General features: G+C 42.3%; 1 protein-coding gene across 2 annotated transcripts in view; it reads left to right on the top strand.

Moving 5' to 3' along the window:
- Nucleotides 1–21418, top strand: part of evc2 (EvC ciliary complex subunit 2) — a 175567-nt gene that overhangs the window by 43856 nt on the left and 110293 nt on the right. For both annotated transcript variants that reach the window (XM_087980025.1, XM_043674234.2), the window contains exon 10: nt 8408–8732. In XM_087980025.1, the coding sequence (XP_087836151.1) occupies nt 8408–8732 (325 nt within the window). The remainder of the gene's footprint in view (nt 1–8407; nt 8733–21418) is intronic.

Raw genomic sequence — 21418 nt, 5'->3', positions numbered from 1 at the left:
CTTCACTAATTCAGATGGTGGCATTGTATTCTCATTTCAGACTAACTAAATTGGTCCCAGACTAAATCACACTGTCTGACGGTATGATGTGTGCACCAACAGGCTCAGCAAAGCACAGCTGGGATATGTCTGATTAACATTGAACCACTGAAATAATGCCAGTGCTTGAATGCCCACAGAACATGATTCAGACCTTTGTTAAGTTCTTTTTCAAAATTACCCAAGTAGATCATTTGTTCTTCCTACATTACTGTCCAAAAAGAAAATTTTGAAATTGACTTGAAAAGGACACTGGCTTAGCAGTAGGGTTGTGTCTTTCCTGCTTTTTAGGAATTACAGGCCTCCCAGAGTGGAAGGCTTAAAGTGCATGTTTACTTACTTCAGAATTTCAAAACCGTATGGTGCAGACAGAGGCTGCTGAGACCAAGAAGTGTCGTCTAAGCACAGTTTCCATGTGATGGTGATAATTGCCCTTTTTTGAGTCGTGAGTTTTTGACACCCACTATCCAGTTGCTGCTCCCCATTGTTCCTTCTGCCAATTACTATAATTCTGCAATTCCTAGCTATTGAAACCTCTGCCAAGGGAAAGAGGTTCTTTCTAATCCCCTGTCTTTCAGCTCCTCATCATTATACACACCTAATTTAAATCATCATTATGCGCACCCCAATTAAATCATCATTATGCGCACCCCAAATAAATCTACCACCAGCGTCATCTGTGACAAAGAAAACAAAACAATCATTCTATCAAAACCTGGAAGTGAAAATTTTCCAATTCTGGTGAGGTCCTCATAAATCTGACCTGTAATCTGTCCAGTACATTCTTGTTCTTCTACACAGTGGGGGTCTAACTAGCTTTTATCATGGATAGAGTGAGCAGAGGGTAGTAATAAATGTGCCATTTTTCATGTTGGCAAGCTGGAGTTAGTTAAGTACCACAATGATCAGCACTGGATGACAACTATTTACAACCTGTATGAATCACTTTGGAGTGACTGTGATAGTGTAAGATTTACATACTTCTGAATGTACAGAAACAAGCTTTATTGAACATAACTACATACACAGGATATGCAGAGAGGACATCTTACTTAGAGCCCTACTGACTCAGTTCCAAATGATCTGCGATCACTACGGACAAGGTCCTTTTGCACATGCTTAGTAGCCATATTTAGAATGAAAATATAACTCGCTTAACTTTACAGGAACTGAATGTGCCAATGACACAAAGATAGCTAGGAAAGCCAGTTGTAAAGAGAGATAGAGGGTGGTGTCTTCTGTTTGAGACTCACTGTAGAGGCAGGCCTAAAAGCAGGAGGTACTCTAATTTAGAGGTTGGTCAGGTTTTCTTCTGCAATGACGTTCTTCCTATCTTAAAAAATGTGCAGATGGATAAAATTCCAAATTCTATGAGTAAGCGAATTGGAGCTTCTGTTCGGTCCCCACAGGGTGTTTCCAGGTTCCAACTTAGAATCATAGAATCCCTACAGTATGGAAGCAGGCCAATTGAGTCCATACTGGCTCTCAGAAGATCATCCAACTCTATCCTTGTAATCCTGCATTTCCTATGGCTAATCCACCTAGCCTGCACATCCCTGGATATTATGGGAAATTTAGCCTGACCAGTTCACCAGACCCTGCATATCTTTGAACTGTGAGAGGAAACCAGAACACCTGGAGGAAATCCACACTGGAAGAATGTGCAAACTCCACACAGACTGTTGCCTGGTTCCCTGGCACTGTAAGGCATCACCACTAACCAATAAGCCATTGTGCTGCCTTCTGGTGTCAGTAGTTGAAGGTAAACTCAATGTTGTCCCAGAGGACCATCATGCTGCTCTCCCATCATATTTACAAGGTACCCTGACAACTTTTCACTCTCTGCAACAGGGATATGCAGAGAGGGCCAAAGGGAAGTTCTTTTCCCAGGGAGTGGGGACAGCAGACCAGGCCAACTGATGAAGGAAACATGGACAGTGACATTCCCTCTAATGTTTCTTGCTGCTGTTCAATATCCATGCTAGGCAGAGGCATGCAGAATCAATGTGTCAGCATGCTGATCAATGTGCGTAGAATTTCCCAGCTGCTGAGCAACATAGGGTGAACTTTGTTGGGCAGAGGTGACTGGAGAGGCCAGCACCCATGACAGTCCTAGAGATGAACAGCATGGAAATATACCCTTCAGTCCAACTTGTCCACGCCAACTGGATATCCCAACCTAATCTAGTCTCATTTGTCAGCACTTGGCCCATATCCCTCTAAACCCTTCATATTTGTATACCCATCCAGATGCCTTTTAAATGTTGCAATTTAGCAGCCTCCACCATTTCCTCTGGCAGCTTGATCTATACACACACCACCCTCTGTGTGAAAAAGTTGCCCCTCAGGTCCCTTTTATATCTTTCCCTTCTCACCCTAAAACTATGTCCTCTAATTCTGAACTCCCCCTCCCTAGTGAAAAGACCTTGTCTGTTTACCATATCCATGCCCCTCATGATTTTATAAACCTCTATATAAGGTCACCCCTCAGCCTCCGACACTCCAGGGAAAACCCAACCTATTCAGCCTCTCCCTGTAGCTGTAGAAGATCAAGAGACCCTGGTTTCAGTGCCTCAAGAGGATGAATGTTGTACTGCACTCAGCCAAGATATGTATCATTGTCTACTGAATGCTTCACAGCCCTGTGAGCTCGCATTGTCAGGTTGCCACTGCAGAGGACTCTCACAGATGAGACTGGATGTCAAGAATATCCATCAGATGCTTTGAGGACAATCAATATCTGTCACTTAGTTACAGCTATCAAGGTAGCACTACTTGCATCACAAAGCTGCTGTCTCTTACACATCAGTCAAGGCTTGCTCTTAAAATGATAAAAGGATACACTATACAAGACTCAGTGACTCATGCACCAATAGTTCACTGACCTTCCTTCACAACTAGGAGAATGACCATATCTGCTAGATTGCCAGAAAGGGCTCACGTGGGACAAGGATACAGCCACAATGGTGGCTTTGAATGGCTCTTCTGAGCAGTCCAGGGAACAGAAGCATCGAACGTTGTATATCTAATGATGGCCTTACTGGATGCTTGGTGAACCTTGCAACATTGTTTGGCATTGGCTGAAGGATTCACACTGTGCTCATTAGCCATGCCTTTTGGGGTACCCCTTATCACCCACGAATTACTCTGGAAGTGATGCAGAGGAGTGAAGGTTTGAGGAACTTGAGAGTTATGCAGATTGTAAGTATCATGACAGACTCCTAAATAGTGAGCACACAGGAATGGTCACAGTCAATACTCCCTTGATTAGAGGGAACTCAGCAATGGCTGCTCATCGAGTTATCATAACATAAACTTGAATGCTTTACTCCGTTACCTATATGGCTAATTATATATTTTATCTATATTAGATTTAGAAATCAAAGATCCATTAACCAGATTTCTTTAAAATTCCAAAATTATTGATTTATATAAAACAAAACCTTTTTCATAGAGATATCAAGCTGATTAAAACATGCAGTTTGTAACATGATGACATAAATGATCACAACCTCTACATGTCTTAAAAACACATCACCAGGTAAGGTGAAGAAAATTGATTTCTCTCTGCAGAGACTAAAAACACTTAGCCAATATGTCTTCACCTCTTGAAACAAAAAGGATAAAGTTTGAAATGCTAAGACAGTTGTCAGTTGGACACTTTTTGGCATTCTAGGAGAGAGTGAGGCCTGCAGATGCTGGAGATCAGAGTGGAGAGAGTGGTGCTGGAAAAGCACAGCAGGTCAGGCAGCACCCGAGGAGCAGAAGAATCAACGTTTCAAGCATAAGCCCTTCACACAGTCAGATTTCACCCAACACACTCCGCGGTTTCTGGGGATCTTTGCAGGCACAGTCATTCATGAAATAGCAACAAACTCTTTTAATGGTTTCTAATGTGAGAGCAGCTAGAACAGGCTCCAGGTACCACACTGGAACCACAATATGGGTTATTTTCCACAAGCAGGAGATTAGAACTGAAGAGTCCATTTCTTTTGGAAGGCTTCTCCCCAGCTACTCTGAATGGTATCCAGAGCAGAAACTAAAACCTGACAGACCCATTAGGTAGCTGATCTGCAGTAAACAAGAGTTATTGTAAGATATATGACTACCAAGAAATGCTTTGTTTAAAAAAAAGAGTTCCAATGCCCTATCATGGACCTCATTTTGAAAAAGGACTCCACAATCTTTTAAATTCAATTGCACAAGAATAATTATAAGTGAAGTTGTCATAACACTGATCATTTCCACTAACTGTTTCCAAGCATTTACCATTAGCCATTTGACTATCAAGGAGTGTCTTTTTTTTAAAAAAAAGGTCTCCTGTCAGAAAAACTGAATTTGTGCTTCCTGCCAATGAAGTTCTAAAAGCTCCAGGTGGGTGTGGAAGATTCCATCCAAGAAATGTGTAAAAGGTTATAGATCAATGAAGCAAGTGGGCAAGAAATTGGCAGATGGATTAGTATGTGGGAAAGTATGATCTCATCCATGATGAAATGTCCAACCCTAATTATCCGATCATCTGTTTGAAACTTAGGGCTTTAATTTGGTCCTTTATGACTCCTGACATTTCATGGATTTTACCTTGGTTAAGTATAATCTTTTGATACTGTTAGTCAGATTAATAAAGCCTCAGATGTTTTGAGTTTGATGCCAAATCTAATGTTGGCACAGACATGATGGCCAAATTACCACCTTCTGTGCTAAAACAAGCACCATTCTTTGTTAGACTTTTATCGTTTTTTTTATATTGCTGCTCTGATATACAGACTGGCATCTCTCAACCTAATTATTCACTCACTTTATTTTACTTTGTTATTTCTACTTGTCCTTCTATATGCTGTATTGCTTTTTAGAGCAAAAGCAGTGATCCTTCTTAATTTTATTCTGTGGAATGAAGTTCTTATAATCCGGTTGGTTTGGTATATGGCAGCATATGGTTCATTAATGTAACTGAATTCCATGCGCAGTATTTCAACTCTAACGACCCAAAGGATTAGATTCCCTCCAGCAGTTCTTTAAAAGAAATTCATTTGCCACTAAAGTGTCTTGAATTTCCTTTTGAATCTTTAATGCAGCATTAAAATGTTATACTGCTAAAATAATTTCAGAAATTTGGCATCGTTCTGGCAGAATGCATATAACTATTGAGTATCCTCCCTTGTGGTGCAATAGCAGTGGGGAATAACACCAGGAATTTTTTTAACTACTAGATACTGAGCAACCTTCTACCTTTTTGTCTCTACTCCTCTAATCCACCTGCTTCTTTTCTTCTTCCTTTCTTTATTGTCTGTCTCAGGCTTCACTGTGTAAGGAATGGATATTGGAGTTCATTGGTTAACCATTTGCTTTGTGATGTACCAAAATAGTTTGCTTTCTTCTTCTTTAATTATTCATGAGGTGTGGCTGCTGCTGTCAAGGCCAGCACGTTATTGTCTCCGAGTGTGGTGCTGGAAAAGCACACCCGGTCAGTCAGCATCTAAGGAGCAGGAGAATTGATGTTTCGAGCACAGAGCTCTATGCTTGAAATGTCGATTCTCCTGCTCCTCGGATGCTGCCTGACCTGTGCTTTTCCAGCATCACACGCTCGACTCTGATCTCCAACATCTGCAGTCCTCACTTTTTCCCAAATTATTGTCTATCCCTAACTGCCCTGAATAAAGCCATTTCAGAAGGCAGTGAAGTCACCTATATTGCTATGGGTTTGCAGTCACATAGGAGCCAGATCCAGTAAGGACAGCATGTTTCCTTCCCTGACGGATATTAGTGCAGCAGTCGGGGTTTTATGATGATTGATATGCTTACATGGTCACCGTATTGAGAAAAAGCTTTCTATTCAAGATTTATTAATTAAATTCAAATTTGACCAGCTGCCAGGGTGGGATTGAATTCGCATTCCCAGAGCGATTGCCTTTTGCCCATTATATATGCTTGGCTGAGAGCCAAGACATCCAAACATTTTCTTGAAACACCTGAGCTCTCACTTGATTGACACATCTCGGTTGTCTGATCACTTGGTGTCAATGTTTCCTTGCAAAAGGTAAAGGAATTTTAAGATTTTCAGTTTCTGTGAATGAAATCTAAAGGGGCTAGATTTGTCCATTTTTATTGCTGTGTTGTTTTTAAAAAACTCTTTTTAACACGGTAGAAAGTTATCAATGAATGATTTGTTTTTTACACAGATTTTAATAGTATATCTACTATTCACTTTAAGGCTACGTCCTGATTGCCCAGACCCTGTCCACAATCTGCGAGGGACAAGTCAGGAATGTGGTGGAATGCTCCCCACTTGCAGGAATTAAGGATGCTCCAACAACATTTGAAGCGTGACACCATCCAGACTGAAAAACCCTCTTGATTGGCACCATATCCACAAATCTAACTCCCTCCACCACCGATGCTCAGTAGCAGCAATGTGTGCCATCTACAAGATGCAGAAATACACCAAGGCTACTTATAGAGTCATAGAGATGTACAGCATGGAACCAGACCCTTCGGTCCAACCCGTCCCTGCCGACCAGATATCCCAACCCAATCTAGTCCCACCTGCCAGCACCTGGCCCATATCCCTCCAAACCCTTCCTATTCATATACCCATCCAAATGCCTCTTAAATGTTGCAATTGTACCAGCCTCCACCACATCCTCTAGCAGCTCATTCCATACATGTACCACCCTCTGTGTGAAAAAGTTGCCCCTTAGGACTCTTTTATATCTTTCCCCTTTTATCCTAAACCTATGCCATCGAGTTCTGGACTCCCTGACCCCAGGGAAAAGACTTTGCCTATTTACCCTATCCATGCCCCTCATAACCCTCAACAATGGGCATCTAGAAAGACAAGGGCAGCAAATACATTGGAACGCCACCACTATGCACATTCCCCTTCAAACCTCTCATTACCCAGACTTGGGAAATATATTACTTTTACTTCAGTGTTGCTCCAGAATGCTCTGTTCAATGTTAAAAATCACACAACACCAGGTTATAGTCCAATAGGTTTAAGTGGAAGCATACTAGCTGGTGTTGTGTGATTTTTCACTTTGTACACCCCAGTCCAACACCGGCATCTCCAAATCATGCCCTGTTCAATGACATTGTGAGAGTACCCGCGCCACAATTGATGGCCGCTGTTCAAGAAGGCAACTCACCACCACCTTCTCCAGGGCAACTGGAGATGAGCAATAAATGCTGGCCCAGCCATGGTGCCCACATCCCCTGAAAAATACTGTTTTCATTTTGAGTATGGCGATGGAATTACTATAGCCTGGCATGGAAGGATTGCAGGAGGGAGCATGTAGTATTGTGGATTGGACATGGGAAATGCATGGCAGCTAATAGCTGAACACCCATTCTGGTTGTTTTCTAACTGAGACAGAATGCCACAGTGCCAAGGCAGGCATTTTAAACTGCCCGACTCCACACCTGGTAGTCCTTGTCAGCTGGCACAACTGGGTATGAAGCACCTACCTCCCTAGCAACAATATTCCTTCCATTGTGCTCACTTTCTCTCAGTGGGAGTGGGCTGAGCTGGGAGGTTTCCTGACACCCACTACCTGCTTCAAGGATGAAAATCCAGGCCCAAGATCTCAGGTTGAGAAGACCGTTCATCATCCCCTTCTGACGGAAGATCATCTTGACCTGAAAAGTTAGCTCTGCTTCTCTCTTTGTGGATGTTGTCCAACCAGCTGAGTATTTCCAGCGTGTTTTTGTTTTATTTCTAATTTCCACTACCTGCAGCAATTTCCTTTGGTGTTCAGTTAACTCTGGAATCACACAAATTATGTGACTTACTAATGTTACATGTCCGTGATCTGTTTCTGGCTATAGTATTTTTCTCTTTAAAAACATCAATAGTTGAAACTTAGATATAAACTTTAGAGTTGAAGAGATGGGAAATTTAGCAGTGTTTGAATATGTCTTAATGAACCCCATGCCTGAGACTGAAAGAGTGTTTGGCATAGCTGGGGTCCAGTTGCATTTCATTCACATTACACGTATCAACAAAAATAAAAACTCGACATCAATTATGTTTATGCATCATTCAACTCATGACTGCTTAAAATCTGTTGAAAGAAACCGCATCCTCCTCGCTTTGTCAGAAATAACGAAACCATTCTATTTGTGTTACATCGTGTTTGATTGTTAGCCTATCATGACCTCAGTCTTCAATGACATGAGTCACTGGTTGTACATTCTTACAGAAATAACATCAAAATAAATGAACTTTTAAGACGTCTGCATGTGTGTTTGCACTATTTAGAGCTTCTGCTTCCAGTATTGGTGGTTTCTTTCTTAATCTGAAATATTGTTCTTGTTTACATTCCTGACCACATAAATTAGAGACAGTCTAACGTTCAGTTTTTTTTTACAGTTTGCACATATGGAACTCCATACAGATGGATACACATCTGGAATACTGTCGCAAACAAATGCACATCGATGCCATTGTGTTGTTGCTGAGGAACCTTAAACCTAAGGAAGACCTTTCACCAGCTTTAGAGGAAAGGTTCAGCAGTGTCTTCCAAAGACAGTTTGAGGAGATGGAAACCAGGCTATGGATAGAGCATGATGGGGTGTTAGCTGCATTAGCGGCTCAAAGCGACCAAGAGACTGGCGAGAGAATGGCAGCTCTTCATTTGAGACAAAGGGAAGAGGAAGAAGAAACTGAGCTGCTCATACAGAAAATGGATGAACAGGTATGTGAAGGCCTGTGGTAGTTTTTGTTTTAGTCAGATACAACAGAGAGAGAGTATCTCAGAGTATTGCCATGTCATGTATCATATTTTACGAATGAACAGCCTTAGAAATCTGTATTTAGGGTCTTGAGTATTGCTGAAAAAAAATCTAATTTTATCAAATCTTTTTATCTTGCATTCATCAGGACAATTCGCAAAAATTACCAAAGGGAAAACAGCATTTATACTGTATGAGAGCTAAATGGACTGTGACTGATGTTATATGTACAGCTATACAATAACTAACTTTTATTTATCTTTTGTTTAAATTTTAAGCAAGATTGACTTTGGTTAGGGTATTGGCTGAAAAATGAACCAGAAATCATTGGTCACCTATTTTGTAGAGTTGAAAGGCAGAGTATGTACATTGTCTTTCTGCCTGCAAGGATGACGGCTCTGTGTATTAATGTATTTAGCTTCCAGTATACACAAAGTGTTACACTGAAAGCCTATACAGGTTGTTCAGGTATAACGAGCATTTCATTAACACGAGTTGGCTACAATACGATTGATGAACTGTGCACGCTGTTTGAATAACACAAATTTTCTACTGAACAGTATAGCAATTTTCTATACCATCTTGTGCAGCATGATTTTCTATAGCGGTTTACTATGGTGTGACTTTCTATAGCATGGGGCTGTAGGGAGCAGAACTAGACTGGACAGTAATTCTAAATTGATTGTCAACATAATTCCTCACACACTCAGGATTATTTAGTAAATCTTCTCCAAGATCGCATTATTTAGTAAATGTTTCTCAACTAGAGAATCACGTTTAATGTTGGAAACTACTTTGAGTTTTTCAAACAGCCAAAGGGACGTGTTGTTCGGTATTTGGTAGCTTTATTGCCAAATTACTGCTGTATGGGAAATACCACATTGCGCAGAATGAGTACTTGATCTGTATTTCTTGCTCTGAATGTGTGCTGTTTTTTCCAGCTATTTTGATGTAGAAACATGACTGTATAGACTCTTGCAAAACTCCAGCATCTTTTTCCTGTGGATGAAATTTTCCCATTTTTGTTCTATCTTGTCAGGTGAGATTCATGGCACCCATTCACCATGGCTCACAGGGACTTTTCCCACACAATCTTTCGCTCTTCACCTTATTGTTGATACAAATGGATGTTTTGGTCCCCTGCTTATAGATTAATGTTGTGTGACAGATGCGGGGGGGACTCGGTGGTGTTGGGACTTTGCAACATTTGTGCTAATGACACCTAGTTACACACCATTTTAGATACTGCGAGCCAGGATCTGTCCTTCGCACTAGGGTGCTCAACTGCTATCGCTGAGGACGTGGCCCAGAATGGAAGGTTAACACCCTGCTTTGCAGACTGGGACCTGGAGGCACTGGTGAAAGGATACTGAAGGGAAGGGCCATATTTTAGGAGAAAGTGAGGACTGCAGATGTTGGAGATCAGAGCTGAAAATGTGTTGCTGGAAAAGCGCAGCAGGTCAGGCAGCATCCAAGGAGCAGGAGAATCGACGTTTCAGACATGAGCCCTTCTTCAGGAATGAGGAAAGTGTGCCAAGCAGGCTAAGATAAAAGGTAGGAAGGAGGGACTTGGGGGAGGGGCGTTGGAAATGCGGGGGCGTTGGAAATGCGATAGGTGGAAGGAGGTTAAGGTGAGGGTGATAAGCCGGAGTGGGGGTGGGGTGGAGAGGTTAGGAAGAAGATTGCAGGTTAGGAAGGTGGTGCTGAGTTCGAGGGTTGGGACTGAGACAAGGTGGGGGGAGGGGAAATGAGGAAATTGGAGAAATCTGAGTTCATCCCTTGTGGTTGGAGGGTTCCTAGGCGGAAGATGAGGCGCTCTTCCTCCAACCGTTGTGTTGCTATGGTCTGACGATGGAGGAGTCCAAGGACCTGCATGTCCTTGGTGGAGTGGGAGGGGGAGTTGAAGTGTTGAGCCACAGAGTGGTTGGGTTGGTTGATGCAGGTGTCCCAGAGCTGAAAATGTGTTGCTGGAAAAGCACAGCAGGTCAGGCAGCATCCAGGGAACAGGAGAATCGACGTTTCGGGCATAAGCCCTTCTTCAGGGCTTATGCCAGAAATGTCGATTCTCCTGTTCCCTGGATGCTGCCTGACCTGCTGCGCTTTTCCAGCAACACATTTTCAGCTCTGATCTCCAGCATCTGCAGACCTCACTTTCTCTGCAGGTGTCCCAGAGGTGTTCTCTGAAACGTTCCGCAAGTAGGCGGCCTGTCTCCCCAATATAGAGGAGGCCACATCGGGTGCAGCGGATGCAGTAAATGATGTGTGTGGAGGTGCAGGTGAATTTGTGGCAGATATGAAAGGATCCCTTGGGGCCTTGGAGGGAAGTGAAGAGGGAGGTGTGGGTGCAAGTTTTGCATTTCTTGCGGTTGCAGGGTAAAGTGCCGGGAGTGGAGGTTGGGTTGGTAGGGGGTGTGGACCTGACGAGGGAGTAACGAAAGGAGTGGTCTTTTCGGAATGCTGATAGGGGAGGGGAGGGAAATATATCCTTGGTGGTGGGGTCCGTTTGGAGGTGGCGGAAATGACGACAGATGATACGATATATATGGAGGTTGGTAGGTGAGGACCAGTGAGGTTCTGTCCTGGTGGCGATTGGAGGGGCCAGGCTCAAGGGCGGAGGAGCGGGAAGTGGAGGAGATGCGGTGGAGGGCATCGCCGACCACGTCTGGGGGGAGTATGTGGTCTTTGAAGAAGGAGGCCATCTGGGTTGTTCGATATTGGAATTGGTCCTCCTGGGAGCAGATGCGGCGGAGACGAAGGAATTGGGAATATGGGATGGCGTTTTTACAGGGGGCAGGGTGGGAGGAGATGTAGTCTAGGTAGCTGTGGGAGTCGGTCGGTTTATGTCCGATAGAAATGGAGAGGTCTAGGAAGGGGAGGGAGGAGTCTGAGACGGTGCAGGTAAATTTGAGGCCGGGGTGGAAGGTGTTAGTATAGTGGATGAACTGTTCAACCTCCTCGTGGGAGCACGAGGCAGCGCCGATACAGTCATCGATGTAGCGGAGGAAAAGGTGGAGGGTGGTGCCAGTGTAGCTGCGGAAGATGGACTGTTCCACATATCCTACGAAGAGGCAGGCATAGCTGGGGCCCATGCAGGTGCCCGTGGCTACTCCTTTGGTTTGGAGGAAGTGGGAGGATTGGAAAGAGAAGTTGTTCAGAGTGAGGACCAGTTCAGTCAGTCGAAGGAGGGTGTCAGTGGAAGGGTACTGGTTGGTACGGCGGGAAAGGAAGAAGCGGAGGGCTTTCAGTCCTTCGTGATGGAGGATGGAGGTGTACAGGGACTGGATGTCCATGGTGAAGCCTGCTTGGCACACTTTCCTCATTCCTGAAGAAGGGCTCATGCCTGAAACGTCGATTCTCCTGCTCCTTGGATGCTACCTGACCTGCTGCGCTTTTCCAGCAATACATTTTCAGCTCAGGGCCATATTTTATCCTGCTTCAGGAGGCCACCCCTCTGGACCCAGCCAGACTGGACTCAGACAGCAGTCCTGATCAGCCTTCCCTCTAATTTTCTTTCCACCTGCATGGGTTTTCAAAACGTGTGGATTGTAGCACCTTCCAGAGCTGGAAGCCAATGGCACGTTCAATATGCTAATACCAATCGCCATGCAGCTTGGTGAGGCTATTGGTCCTGAGATGTGTCTCCAGTTAAAAGGAACACCCAACAGTGCAGGAAGAGAGCCTGCGATATTCATTTATTGCAATGCTCAATCCTCAGAAGCAATTCCTTGCTTTGTCTCATTGCAAGAAAACCTGGCCCAGCCCCTAGACTGATATCTCCACAACATCCCAACTGACCTACCTGTAATCAGCAGGCTGATTGCACTTGAACTATCGGACTCAGAGTGACCCAGTCCTCAGATTACAAGGACATGGATCCATGGACTCTGTTAGGATCAAGCACCTGACGATGGATAACCCCCAGACTTGAATAGGACCAGCCCTTTGACTGACCAGTACTCTTTGACTGATGTAGTCCCACTTGACCCCACTAAGTACTGCTCCCCATTGATCTTTAGACCGTGGTTATTTGTTTGATATGCAAGCATCTTTTTTGCCATACATCAACATGTCTACCGTCCTTGCAGTTCACTTCCCCTGACAGTGACAAGCTGCAGCCTCCCCCTGTGTGGTAAGAAAGTAATATGAAGTATACAGAACTGGCAGCTTCCAAGTAAGTGCAAAATGAGTGAGCACTATGAATGCAAAGTAAGCGCCATAACGTACATCCCTGTGCAGATGCATATATGTCTGTGCCTGCAAAGCAATCTGGCAGAAGCCTCAGTTCATAGGTGTACTCAAGCTCCAAAGTCAAGTGTTGACGTTTTGAACTGGGTTGGGTTGGGCAGTTGTGGGGTTGGGGGGAGGTGTGTGTGTGCATGTCTGTCTGTGTCTGTAAGCAGGCATGAGGTTGTTGTTGTTGTTATGGTCAGCCTGGTGGTGTGCTGCTGCTGATGTATCTGGACAAAGGGCCAGGGAGGATGGTGACCATGGAACATGCAGCAACATTGTCTTGTCTTGTGTTGCCATAATCTTACCAGACCATAGGGGCTGCTCCCTTCATGAGAGAGAAGCGACTGGCAGTGATTTACCCTTAGGGCCACCAGACGTCAGGCGAGGGACGAGGTTGAGAAGGAGAGTCCTTCATGGAAAATCATGTGTTGACGATATGATTGGATGATATTTGCGTTCAGGCAATCAGGAAGCTGTGAGGTAATCACCCTGACATTCACATCTGCCATCTATTCTCTCAGGGAAGGAGAAGAAAAGTGGAAGTGATGTATCTCTAAGAAAAGTTGGGTTGGTAATAGCATGCAAGTGAATGGAAAGAGATAGTTTCCACCCAATAGCAAGACTCTGAAACCACCAATTAAAGCTTCAGGGAAAAATTGGAAACACTTGCTTGATGTAAAGATTCTGTTTTTTTTTCATTATTGCTGTATTTTCTCAACTTTCCCACTGTTAACCACACCACACCAGGGATGGAATGTTCCATCCTATTTATTACATTCCTCAGATATAAGATTTTATAATTAAGTATTGGGCAACATACATTGGGCAGCTTCCTAATTGGATGATATTTTGGTTCAGGCAATCATATCATCAACACATGAGGTTACCATGAAGGACTCTCCTTCTCAACCTCGTCCCTCACCTAAGGTCTGATGGCCCTCGGGTTAAATCACCACCAGTCGCTTCTCTCTAATGAAGATGTAAGGGATGGGGGATCGACTGACAGAATTGAACTGAGAAGTATCTCTTCTGGACCTGAAATTGTGATGACAATAACAATCATAGCCACTTTCATTTATGTAGTGACACCATAAAACATCCCAAGATAAGCCACAGGAACGCTTTCAGCCAAAGGTTGACAACCAACTACTTGGATTTAGGACCGCTGGCCAAATATTTGTTGAACGTTTTAAAACGAGTTTCGGAGAAGAGAGATATTGTGGGGGCATGGTATTCCTGCACCTAGGATCTGGTATTTAAATGTGGAGCCATATAACTTAACGATGCACTAGAGCCAGAATTGCTTGATACTATTGACTAATTTTAACAAGATTTGCAGATTTGCCCACCATTAAGTTTAGACCACTTAGTCTATACTGTAGTTAGTCAGGTTCAGACTATTTCATTTTTAGTAAGCTCAGGTGATTTATCTTCAGATAAGTCACTGTGTGTAGAAGATTTATACCTAAGAGGTTAGCACGTTGACACATGCTGATTAGCCTGTGAAACCAGGTTGAACGCATGACCAACCCTGTAAGGTTAGATAACTGGATTGCAAACAAATTACTGGAATCAAAAGGTGAACAATTAACAAAAATATGCCGAGAATATTCAAACTCAAGTGTTCTGAGTGAACTTAGTTTTCATGTTATTTTAAATTCAGTTTTGCTGCAAGGCCTGTATGCATGGTCAAAGCGTTGCTATGTAATGCAGACTGAATGCCAGAAACATGTGTTTCTGTAAATTGCTGTGGGGTTGGTTTAGAAACAGCCTGTGATAGTATGCTTGATAAAACATTCAGGATGGTTCCTTTCACATTCACTTGATCTTTTTCTACTAAATGTCACAGGAGTTACATACGTATATTTTTGCACGTGGTCACTTACCTTTCAGGGTAGAAGGTTAGTTCATCCCGCAACACGAAATAGATGTGATATTAAAAACAGAAAATGACCAAAATGGGCAGCAAGTAAGGCAACATGTGCTCACCTGAAACATGAACTCTGTCTCGCTCTGTAGTGATGCCATCTGACATACTCAGTATTTGCAGCATTTTATTTCTGTTTTTATTTATGATCTGCAAGAATTGCAAGGCTTTTCTTTTAACAAACTATATTTGTATGTTTGCAAAATAAGACATTTGTAGAGGAGCTTCTGTTTCAGTTGACTCTGGTCCTTCCGACTGAGGTAGTTTGTCAGATCATGTCTTAATTAGACGGATAGTGGTGCCTTCAGAACAGAGACTGTGAAGGAACATATGGTGCACATTTTAAAAGCTTTGCTAGAGAAAGCTTTTATTTTTAGGTACAGATGTGCATTTGCAGATGTTCAACAATAACAGTTTCTAGTGACAATGACAACCTGCATTTACTATGAAATTTGAAATCTCCCAAAGCTTTTCATTGAGTTTTGTTAAGCAAAATTGAATTTAAGGGATAGTAGAGATATTATGAAAGATCACTGAAACTTTGATTTAAGGATATATTTTAAAGAGTGTCTGAAATGAAGAAAGATATGCCAAGGGTTTGGGAGGAGCCCAAAGCTTAGGGAGAAGGCTGCTTTTATTTATATTCATTCATGAGATGAGGGCATTCCTGGCTAAACTAGTGCTCCAGTTTCCTCCAACAATCCAAAAATGTGCAGGTTAGGAGAACCGGCCATGCTAAATCGCCCATAGTGTTAGGTGAAGGGGTAAATTAGGAGAATGGGTCTGGGTGGGTTACGCTTCGGCGGGTCGGTGTGGACTTGTTGGGCCGAAGGGCCTGTTTCCACACTGTAAGTAATCTAATCTAATGAGCAGGTGTCTAGGAGAACTGTGGAGTGTAGGAGGTTAGAAAGGTAGATGGTGTTGAGATGGTGGAGGGATTGTCAACTATGGCTGAGTTGTTAACTTGTTTGATTTGTTAAGTTTGGCATTCAATTCCCATATTGAGCCTTGAATTGAAAAATCAGGACTGTTGTTCCAATGTAATGCTTTCTGGAGTTCTAAGTCAGGACGGTGTATAACTTGGAGAATATCTTTGTTTAAAAGATCCTTTGATAATAAAGCACTGATAAATGACAAAGTTGCACCATCAAAAAGGAGTCCAGAGTTACCGCTGTTCCACTGCATTATAATAACATGTTGAGGAGTTTGTGCCACATTGTCAAATTTAAAATAAGAAGAGTGAATCATCTGGAACCCTGCACTGCTTCAAAAGACTGTGAATGATTGAATAATATCTCTTCAGAGATTACTTCCTTCATTGGAAAAAATGCTGTCAGGACTGCTGCGATCATGTTACTGTTAATATTATTATAATAATAATAGTAGTAGTAACTGTGAAGCATTCTGGACAAAAAAAAATATAAGAGGATCTTCATCATTGAATACTGTTTATTCTGACAGTATACCTGTAAAACTTGATGAAGATAAAGAATTGTCTGAGCTCTTTCACAGGAATAGAACATCATTCTCTTGCTTTAGTATGGCTGAAGGACTTCCCTTCATGTGCATTGTTTGCTGTTCCCTGTTTGTTGCCTATTGAAAGATCCTTGTGACTACCTTATACAGCTAGATGTTACTGGAACTCCTATTGCATCTTCTATAGCCATGTGTTAACAGTGTTTATCACACACATTGTCATCACCACAGGAATAGGATTTGCTCATTCTGATCTGGAGTGTCAACAGGATCATGATTCACTGCATTAGTGACTGAAGAGTCAGGCATTACAAAATTTGCTTCCTGAAATGATGAAACTGGCCTGTACATTTTCAGGCAAAAATGAGGACTACAAATGCTGGAGATTAGAGTGGAGAGTGTGGTACAAAAGCACAGTGGGTCAGGCAGCACCTGAGGAGCAGGAGAATCGATGTTTTGGACAAAAGCCCTTCATCAGGAATGAGGCTCCTCAGGTTCACTCCTGAGTGTGTCTCCTGGTTAGGAATTAATTCACCCTCTTCAGGTATGTGTAGGAGAGAAGTGAAATAAATGGCAGAATGATATCTTGAAAAAGCTGAGAAAAGTCTTCATGAAAGATGATCTATTTCATTTAAGGTGTGAGAAGCCTTCCCAAGATGTTGTCCTGTTTTGCTTAGATGAAAGTCCATGTTCCTGGAGAAGCTGTGAGAATTCCTGAAACAATGGAATGTTGATATCTTCTTGGCATGACCGTGTTTTTTGCTTGGGACTAAGTGCCTGGTAATCGCTGTAGAAGACCAAAAGCACGAAAACAACAAACTGCGGATGCTGGAAATCAGAAACGAAATCAGAAATTGTTGGAAACATTGAGCCAACTAGAGCGTGTTTTGTCTGGCTCCATATTAAAACCGTGGAATTCTTCTTGATGTCACTCCGTTTCCCCCTCAGGTTTTTCCAATCATTTTCAACATCCCTAGTTGCCACCCCACCCCCAATCCATGCTAACCTCTGCATCTCGCTGGCTGTGTCTGTACAAATTGAGATATTATTACATAGTGTGACCAATTATGTCGACTTTCATTTTGTTTCTCTGACCCAGTTCAAACCCACATCTCTGAAAGTGACAATTATCTTTGTGGATGTCAACTAGAATAAATTGCTGCTTTCTAGCAGACTGATGAAAGTGTTTTCTTTCTTTGAGGGAAAATAGCCAGATTGGTTTGACAGGAAGAAAAAGTCCCATTGGAGCTAAGGATTTTTAAAAATTACTGGTCAGAATGTGTGGCCCTCTGTTTAGTTGTCTAGCTTGTTAGGATTGTACAGATTTTCAGTGTGTATGACAGGAGTTATTATTTCCAGCAACATTTTACTTCCCATCATAAAATAAACAACAAACATGGGATAGTCTGTGTATTTTCTTTAGAGATCCATTTTTTAAAAAAATTGATAGTTAGATGCACAGTGGCTCTGGCAGAGGATAATGCACTGTATTTGAAGATTAGTGGGACCAGAAGGGTCCTATCCTTGTTGCGGTTGGAGAGGTGGGGTTCGAGGGTGGAGGTGCGGGAAGTGGAGGAGGTGTACTGGAGGGCATTGTTGACCACATGGGAGAGGAAATTGTGGTCCTTGAAATAGAAGGCCAACTAGGATGTTCTGGAATAGGATTGCTTCTCCTGGGAGTAGATACAGCAGAGGCAGAGGAATTTGGAGTACGGGATTACATTTTTACAGGAGTGGGGTGGGAAGAAGTGTAGTCCAGGTAGCTATGGGAGTTGGTGGATTGGAAGTAGATATCGATGTTGAGTCGGTTGCCAGAGCATATTGGGTACTGGATTAATAAACAGAATAATGAATAAAAAGGCCACGAGGTAGTGCCTTAGAAAACTCTAATTAGTCTTGTAGAGAATTCAGGAAAGATGTGAAGGTACCAAAGTGATTTATCAGCAAACCAACAGCTGTAAGGAGGGGTTGGAAACATTAAAATCATTTTCCTTGAAACAGAAAAGGCAAGGAGTTCTGAATAGGATAGGTTTTGGTAAGAGTAGCTCAAAAAAGCTTATTCCCTCTTGTAAATTTGTAAGTAACTAGAAATCAGAGATTCAAAATGACTGCCAAAATATCAAGAGTTGCAAACTTTTTTTTATTTGGTGTTGTCCGGACTTGGAATGCTGTGCCTGAAGTAAATGACAGCTGATCCTATCAATAATACTGAGGGTGAGGAACTGAGTGGATTAATAGGAATGTGAGATGAAGCACAAATGCTTTAAGAGATAGTGCGAACTGCAAATGCTGGAGAGTCAGAGCAGATAAAGTGTGGAGCTGGTAAAAACACAACAGGTCAAGCAGCATCAGAGGAGCAGGGGAGTTGAAGTTTCAAGTCGGAACCTTTCATCAGGACATCGGATCTGAAACATCGACTCCCCTCCTCCTGTGATGCTGCTTGACCTGCTGGGCTTTTTCCAGCTCCATTCTTTATTCACATTGAAATAATGGGCCAAATGACAAGCTCTGTGGTTGCAATGGTGATGTCTCGTCATCTTAGACATTCTTTGCTTTTCCACTGAACTCTCAAACCAGTCCATCCTAAGAGTTCTTTAGTTCTTAAATAGAGATGTAATAAAGTGTTATTTTAATGGATCACAAGATACTGAGATTGGGTGGGGTGACAGGGTGGTGAGGGGGAGGATATGCCGATTTTTTTTTTTTGACCTATCTGGAATTAGAAACTTCTATCAATAATGATATTGAGTGTCTGGACTCTACAGCCTGACTGGGTACCACTACTATTCAGCAGCAAGTATGCTTGACATCAACCTTTTCTGATGCTATTTTCTTACTTTTTAATCATCCTGTTTGGATATGTTACGACTCCCCTCCAGGGCAAGTGTACTTTGAACCCAGGTCTTTTAGCTCAGAGGTGGGAACCCACACACTGTAGCACAAGAGACCTCTGATGCTGTTTTATGAATAGAGTCATGCTAGAAAGCCTTGAATTCCAGAATATTCCGCTACCTTTGTTGGATTCATTCTTCTGTAAATTCTTCTCACAGTGGAATCATCAGCCCACTGTCAATGAAATTCCATGAAGAGACAATACTTTGCCTGTCAAGCAGCTGAATTATAGGAAGAATTTCATTTTGTCAGCTTTGCTTTAATTAGCTGACTTAAATTTTGGAGATTACAAAATTACTTCCAATTACATTGGCAGCTTCAAAGTAATCTAAAAATATATATTTAACTGAGAAATATGTGATTCATTCAAATAGACTTTGCTGTGCAATTCACCCACATGATCTCCATTTCAATATAATATGACTCCCTGGCCCCACCATCTCTCAATGTATTAATAGGAAAGTCTATTCTGATTAAATTCAGATTAACAGTGTAACGTTGACTCAGTAGTAATTTGAAGGTTATCTATACAAATGTAAAACTCAACTGATATTTTGTAAAAGTGGTAAGCTTCTTTCAATTGGTTGTAAAATAAGAAGTGAATAAGGTAGCAACTATGACAAAACAAGGCAGGTTAAATAAATGAAATGTAAAAAGGCTTTAAGAATAAAGAATGGAGGCATAGAGTATGAAATAAGGAGGTTGTATCAAACATTAATGGGCCACTCGATAAATCCAATTCTGGGCCGCATATTTTAGTAAAGTAGGTATAGTCTGATTAGCATGGGAACAGGGATGTGCCCACTCAGTTTCTCACCCTCAATTATCTGCCCAATTCCCTAATCAGTATCATTTAAGTGATCAGTTGTCACCTTTTTTCAAGCAAAACATTCCAAATCCTGACAACCTCCAAGTAAAAACAATTCTCATGTCTTGATATCTTGGCAATGATTTTGCATCACCGATTTCTGGTTATCTTCAAGTTTACAGGAGGGACTAAGCTTTTTTAAACTGCCTACTACTTCAGTTACCTGGAGAACCTGGCGACCTGCTCCTTGGAACAGAGATGTTTGATAAGTGTTCAAAATCAAAAAAACGGCTTCAATCTAGCAATTGAGGATTGGTTATGGCAGAGGTATTGGCAAGAGGGCACAGATTTAAGAAAATTGACAAACGAAGTAACAGTGAGATGAGGAAACAACCATTATGCGATCATTTCGAGCTGGAATGAATTGCCTGAGAGGGTTGTGAGGAAGCAGATTCAATAGTAAGTATCAGGTTGGAACTGCATAAATATTTGATGGGAGAAATTTGCCCTGAAGACAAAACCTTGGAAGCTTTAATGTGATCTCAGTTTCATTGGCAGCTACACAATACACTTGCAATACCGCACCAAACTAAATAAAGACAGAACACACATACGACATTAGGAGAAATGTTTACCAAGTTGCAAAGAAGACTTTTATAGACAGAAAAGTCTATACTGAATAATTTCCTGTATATGAATACAAATATTAACTGTGAGACTGCATGTGTTTTTTTTAACTGTCTATTCTGTGGTGTAAGTTTTGTGAGGCTTCACATTCTTTTGAAGGGTTTCACAAAATCGCAAGTAGCTTAAGCTTTTCTGTTCAATGATTTTTCTGGTTCCCCTGGGTTTGACAAAGCCCTGCCTGTGAAGTAGGGTTTCAAAATGCACCTTCTATGACTACGTGCTGGGTCCTAATTTTATAGGGGATGGAGGAAGGGGCAGCTCAGTGGTTAACACTACTGTCTCTCAGTGCCAGGGGCTAGGCTTTGATTCCACCCTTGGGCGACTGTCTGTGTGGAGTTTGCACGTTCTCCTTATGGGTTTCCGCTGGGTGCTCTGGTTTCCACCCAATGTCCAAAGATGTATAGGTTAGGTGGATTTGCCATAGAAAATGCAGAGTTACAGGGATAGAGTAGGGGAGTTGTGGTGCTCTTTGGCGAGTTGGCGTGGACTTGATGGGCCAAATAGCCTGCTTCCACACTGTAGAGATTCTATGATACTGCTCGTACCATGGTTGGACTTTAACCTGACAAAGTTCAAGTCATGGTTGGACTTTAACCTGACAAAGGTCGCCAGGTTCTCCAGGTAACTGA

The sequence above is a fragment of the Chiloscyllium plagiosum genome, unplaced genomic scaffold (genome assembly GCF_037043375.1).
Source record: "Chiloscyllium plagiosum isolate Xiang-an unplaced genomic scaffold, Cpla_swu_hap1 HiC_scaffold_36, whole genome shotgun sequence".
Classification (NCBI taxonomy): domain Eukaryota; kingdom Metazoa; phylum Chordata; class Chondrichthyes; order Orectolobiformes; family Hemiscylliidae; genus Chiloscyllium; species Chiloscyllium plagiosum.
The sequence above is the reverse complement of the archived record's forward strand: the minus strand, read 5'-3'. Positions and strand labels throughout refer to the sequence as shown.